A 6651-nucleotide genomic window follows, 5' to 3' on the forward strand; every position below is an offset into this window, starting at 1 on the left:
TGAGCACGCACCCCTGAGGGGCCTCCGTGTTGAGGATCAGTGTGGCGAATGTGTTGTTACCTACCCTTACCACCTGGGGGCGGCCCGTCAGGAAGTCCAGGATCCAGTTGCAGAGGGAGGTGTTTAGTCCCAGGGTCCTTAGCTTAGTGATGAGCTTTGAGGGCACTATGGTGTTGAACGCTGAGCTGTAGTCACTAAATAGCATTCTCTCACAGGTGTTCCTTTTGTCCAGATGGGAAAGGGCAGTGTGGAGTGTAATAGAGATTGCATCATCTGTGGATCTTTTGGTGCGTTAATCAAATTGGAGTGGGTCTAGGGTTTCTGGGATAATGGTGTTGATGTGAGCCATGACCAGCCTTTCAAAGCTTTTCATTCTCATCACTTTTCAATCTCTATCCAACAATGTCATCAACTCACCAAGCTTCTCAACACATAACCCCCCCATAATGCTCTGCGGCACAACCCCAATATAACACACTAGGTTCATTCTCTGATTCTAATCTTATGATTGGATGGACACCATGTCAGTTCATACTGCAAAAGCTTTGATTGGTTGGAGGTCATCCCCGGGAAGTGGTCATAATTACCATGTAGGTCTATGGAAGGGGGTGAGGCCTACGAGCCTCCTTGGTTTTGTATTGAAGTCGATGTACACAGAGGAGGACAGAAGCTAGCTGTTCTCCGCCTACATCATGGTGCTACYCCCAGAGAGTGCTGTTGAAGTTACTAAAGAGCTTCATTGCAAAATAGTGTGTTTTAATCAATTACTTGATGAAAAAGGCTAACTTTTTTAGTGTTTCACTATTTTTATTTTTTATGAAATTTCACTGAGGAGGATGGTCCTCCCCTTCCTACTCTGAGGAGCCTCCACTGTCGGGATATCGCTTTTCAACAGTAAAAGTGAAACATTCGCTGGAGGACGTCTTTAAAGCTGCTCCACCTTCTATAGTGCAGAGCCTCTGCTTCAAACTTACAAGTGAAASGAGCGACGACAGAGGAGGAGTTGAACATGTTGAACACTGCAGCGCGGTGTGCAGAACGCCTGAGACAAAAACACTTCGGATAGTCAAAAACCTAAAGTTAGCGACTAACAGAAGAGACGAAAGTGTACACTGAGACACGGAGACATTCGTTAGAGTGGTTATTCGAGTGCGTAACGTTTAGATAAGATGATGGAAATTGGGTGGATTTGCACGTTATTGAGCAACTTGGAGAGCACGCACCAACGAAAGGGTAACTGTATCGCCTACATGCCAACGGTTTGGGAGAGAACACTGATGAAGAACTGACTATTTCGTTCCACATAGACAGTTACAGAATAATGTCGGGTATGAATAACGGCACGATGACAAGTGGGCCCCGGGAGCCTACTATCCCGGTGATTATGTTTATATTCGGAGTGGTGGGGAAYGTCATCGCCATCGTGGTGCTCCGAAAGTCTCGGAAGGAACAGAAGGAAACCACCTTTTACACCCTGGTGTGCGGGCTTGCAGTGACCGACCTTTTGGGCACGCTACTGGCCAGCCCCGTCACCATCGCCACCTATGTGCAAGGGAAGTGGCCGGGTGGAGAGTCACTGTGTCAGTACTCCGGCTTCATCCTTCTCTTCTTCTTTCTAGTCGGCCTCAGCATTATCTGTGCCATGTCCATAGAGAGATACCTGGCTATAAACCATGCGTATTTCTACAACCATTACGTGGACCAAAAAATTGCGGCGTTGACGCTTGCGGGCATCTACATCTCCAACGCGCTGTTCTGCGCGCTGCCTGCCATGGGGCTGGGGAAAGTGAATAAACAGTTCCCAGGGACCTGGTGCTTCATCGACTGGCGGACTAATGACTCCACGCACGCCGCCTTCTCCTACATGTACGCCGGGGTGAGCTCCTTTCTTATCCTGGCCACGGTGATATGCAACGTGCTGGTATGCGGGGCGCTGATTATGATGCACAAGCGGTTCATCCGTAGAACATCGCTGGGCACGGACCAGGGAGGACGCATAGCGGACCTGAGGCGCAGACGGAGCTTCCAACGYATGGCCGGCGCAGAGATCCAGATGGTCATTCTGCTCATCGCTACCTCCGTGGTTGTTCTCATCTGCTCCATACCGTTGGTGGTAAGTTGACATCTTGCATAATAAGTTTTGCAATAGTTTGACAGATTTTTWAAAAGTTTCGCAACATGTTGGTCTCTCTTTTGTGTCTCTCGTTGTGTGTGCGCAGGAATGGATAACGTTCTGGTGTGGTGTCATTTGTGACAACTTTATGCGTCAGCATACGCATTCTTAATTGGAGGGAACATGCCCAAAATGTGCGTGAAAGAAAATGGTTTAATATGTAGTAAATTAGCTCCTAATCGAATGAAAGATATTGATAGGCTTGATTATAATTCATGTGTAATTAATTAACGTGTTATTGCACTGTTATTGTTCAGACGCTTGTCTGCTGAGGTGTTGTTACTATGTTAACTCTAATGTCAACTTCTGGCGCTCTTGCCATTAGAAACATTTCCTTACTTTGAGAAAAATAAGAACAAATAAATATAATGGATCTATTGATCATTTTTGCTTTCATCTTTAGATACAAAAGTCACCCGTAACAAAACTATAACGATAACAAAACCTTAAAGAAAAGCCCTTGGATTAATAATATTTTAGATGAATATCTAATTTGATAGCATGAATAACAAGTATTTGTGATTTAGCACACAGATAAGGAAGACAGGCTAATTGTGTGTGTGTGTGTTTGTGTGTACCTTGAGAAATGGAAATATCCAGATTTCATCAGCTCATCGATTGGTGGTGTCACCCTGTTGGTGGGTATGTGTTGCACCTGTGCTGGCTTGTCCATCTTGTTGCTGGGGGGTGGGGGGGGGGTATTTTAGGGTACATTTTCCTAGTTGCTTGTCAGCTTTCAGTGGAGACCTCCATGGATGTCCGTCAGAACCCCTTTTGAACCCCTGGTTTGGTTGTCAGTGATATTTTCCTTGTTAGTTTGTCTTGTGGGAACGTAACACCATCCACTTGTTTCTGATGGGATCCGTCTGTCTGTCTACTGCTCGGCCAGTGTCGACCATTTCCACCAAACTCTGTCCTCTATACATACTGTAAAACCAAATGTTTAGGATCTGAGTGTTTAGGATGAATGTACATGAGGAAACATATATATTAAAACAAACTATTCTAAAAATCAAACGGCAACAAAGCATGCTGAGAAATATGATAATGAGGCCCCTCCCACATCTTTTTTGAGTTRACGGAAATTAACTCAACACAGTTGAGTCACAACAACACCACTCGATTGAAAAGATGTCTTGTGTCAAATGTCCTGTTAAGTGCTGAAATGTAGGTATGGTGACGGACATTCCTTACACTGACCTGAATAAAAGTTATGGAAAGTCACGTCACTTTGTAATGACTAAATGCACTCTAMACAGGACGATGGGAAAGTAAACACTAGTTTMTCAAMTCTGAWCACTTAGGAGATATACAGTAGGTGTTCTCCTGATTGKAAACTGACAGGAAAAAGCYGACTATCATGTTTAATCTTGCATTTTAAACGCCTGTGTTTAAGATGAGAACACTTATTGGCAAATCTAAATGCCTAATGTTKAAGTTTTWAACACTGACGTTTACGTTATAAACGTGTCACGTTTTGTGGTTTTACAGTGCGAAGAATACTATAAGCCATCCTGTCCCCATGCACTGCATGATAGTTACGAGAGGACAGAATCACTAGAGACTGTACTTCCTACACGCTTCAAAAACACTCCACAAAGAAAATGAAAAAACAAATTACAGGGTACTGAGGGCAAAAGTTCTGAAGAGGACCAATGATATATTGTGTTCTATAAACCATCCCCATGCAGCATTTGAGAGTTATATGTAAGGACAGATCCACTAGAGACAGTACATTACATCCCGCAAGCTTCAAAAACCCTCCCCTGGAAAATAAAACTGAGGGCTTAAGGTCTGAAGAAGACCCGTTGGTCTATAATTAGATATTATTGTGTTCTATATGCTGTCCCCATGCGCTGATTGAGAGCTAAGAACCGAGCCACTACAGTACATCCTGCAAGCTTCAAAAACTCCACCAAACAAAAATGAAAAGACTAGCTGAACGAGACCCTGTAAGGACGGCATGTACACTAACAGTTAAGAGTGTTGGACCTGTAACAGAAAGGTTGCTGGTTTGAATCCCTGAGCCAGCAAGGTGGAAAAATTTGCCGTTCTGCCCTYGAGCAARGCAGTTAACCCCGAATAACAACTGCTCCCTGGGCGCCGAYGACGTGGATATCGATTAAGGCAGCCCCTCGCACCTCTCTGATTCAGAGGAATTGGATTAAATGTGGAAGACACATTCCGATTGAATGCATTCAGTTGTACAACTGACTAGGTATCCCCCTTTCCCTGCAGTTCAATAATCAGTGTCCTTAGAGTTCTCCCTCCTACTATATTTACCAGTAACAACCTTATCATATAGGCTAGTTACTTTACTTCACTTGTTTTGACATTGTGAGTCAGAAATGCGGTTGATTGGACCCAGGGGAGAGCCAATGGCCAGAGACGTTCATATGATTGATGATTAACATRGGGAGTGGGGTTGTGTTTTCATTGGTTCTTTGCCCAGGCTTCCGTGCCACTGCCTGTTAGGCTGATACTATTGCTCCTAGTACACTCTAATGCACATGATCATCTTATGCCAACATTACAACAGCATAGTCAAATAGGTTAGAAGTTTTTCAATCATGATAGTTTGTTCTGTATGTCCGGTATGTATATTAGAACTGCTAGGTTTAGATTAATGTTATTCATGTTTGAAGAAGAAAGCGGGCTTGAACGCTACTTCAATTGGATTTAATTAAAGTAGTTCAACAGGATTCAATAGGAATTCTATCATTTTGTACATTTTAGTCATTTAGCAGATGTTCTTATCCAGGTCCTATTGAACACACCTATTGAAGCTTCCAATGTACATCCTCCTCATAAATATACAGAACAACCAATAACCCTTCAAMCCTGTCCATCTCCCTTCCTTCCTCCCTCAGCTGCGGATTTTTGTAAACCAGCTGTCCAGGATTGAATTTGACGCCCGTTCAACTCCCATAGAGAAGAACCCAGATCTCCACGCCATCCGCATTGCCTCCGTCAACCCCATCCTTGACCCCTGGATCTACATCCTGCTGAGGAAGACCGTCCTACTGAAGCTGGTGGAGAAGATCAAGTATCTGTTCTGCCGCTTGGGCAGCCAGGGGCGGGGCTCAGGGGTCAGCGGTCAATTCTGCTGTGGAGGTGAAGGTCATCGGAATTCGTCCATCGTGTCCCTGGACTCCCCGTCACTAGTGTCCCGCGAGTTGAAGGACGTCATCAGCACCTCGCAGACATTTCTTTACCTTCCGGAGGGGACTAAAGGGGGGTTGGGGGAGTTTAGAGGGACAGGGGGAGAGGGAAGACCTAGCCTCCCTGCTGTGGAGCGCTCCCTGCTCCAGGACCAACAGACACCAGCGGGTAAGGGGATGCAAAAGGATCCCAAAAAGGGCCCCAGGATATCAATGAGGTCAGAGGGGACAGTTGACCCTTCACGTCTGAACAGGGTGCAATTGGACCGAAAGGACAAGACTCTACATGTGACATTTACAGACGAGACACTGAACTTACAGGAGAAATGCATCTGACGGWCACAAACACAAACTCAGCCAGAGTGGCTAATAACACAGAAAAGTCACAGAGGTAAGGGGAATTTAGGACTTCTAATAGCCTAAAAGGTTGGGACTTCTGAAGGGTTGAACTGAAATACACGTTGATAAACTGAACTCACAGGTGAAGGAATTCTGGGAGCTGTGCAAACACACGGTTGGTTTTACTGACAGCTGACACGATAAGAGGAGAAATACTTATCGTTCTATAGGGATTGTGTTATTCTCCGAACTTTGAGGTCATCTGTGATGCTCCAAAATGGAACATCAGCCTAGCAGAAACATGATGTCCTGTTTAGGGTTTGGACAAAATGGAAACACGGTGCCAAAGTGGATTGTAGGAGATTGGATCTATTGAAATGGATGGATCTATTGTATATGTCACATTCTTATTACAAGAATACCAATATAATATACCAGCACACACATCAGTAATGAACATAAAATGTCATATGAACTTTTATAAAGACTATAAGGAGATTTCATTGCACTTTTCAAGAACTCAAAACCATTGAAAGCCTGTCAGAATGCTATCTGTATAAAATGTTGCTTACCACTGACCTCCACTACTACAAACGTTGTGATATACTGTAAATAGTCATTAGGCTACAATGTGAACTTTGTCCCATAACATGAATGAATTTTTAATGAAAAAATAAATGTTTCTTCTCTGTGAGAAGGTCCAGTTAGTTTGTATCCATTTAAAATTGTTACAAGATGGATTGAAACGGTATGCTTCATATCAACATTTGCATCATATTGGTTAACTTGGCAGCTCCACAGCAATGCCTGAAGTATAAAAATCAAGCAAGAATATTGGGCGTATAATTCCGYGCATTTCACTCTGTTACTTGTACTGAGCTTGTATGGTTGAAATAACAACGATTATTTAAATTGCTTGTCTTTTGTTTTGTTCAAATGACACATCTGCTTCATATGTGTGCATGTCCATTGCTTTCC

The 6651-nt window shown here is 43.8% G+C and overlaps 1 protein-coding gene across 1 annotated transcript; it reads left to right on the forward strand.

Annotated features, from left to right (window-relative positions):
* The first annotated feature begins 1190 nt into the window (after positions 1-1190).
* LOC111963852 (prostaglandin E2 receptor EP4 subtype) lies at positions 1191-6248 on the forward strand. The gene is made up of 2 exons (XM_023987404.2): positions 1191-2113; positions 5044-6248. Exons 1-2 carry the CDS (start codon positions 1322-1324, stop codon positions 5668-5670), a joined length of 1419 nt encoding a protein of 472 aa, XP_023843172.1. The 5' UTR covers positions 1191-1321; the 3' UTR covers positions 5671-6248.
* The last annotated feature ends 403 nt before the right edge of the window (positions 6249-6651 follow it).

This window comes from Salvelinus sp. IW2-2015, linkage group LG5 (genome assembly GCF_002910315.2).
Source record: "Salvelinus sp. IW2-2015 linkage group LG5, ASM291031v2, whole genome shotgun sequence".
In the NCBI taxonomy this organism is placed as follows: Eukaryota; Metazoa; Chordata; class Actinopteri; order Salmoniformes; family Salmonidae; genus Salvelinus; species Salvelinus sp. IW2-2015.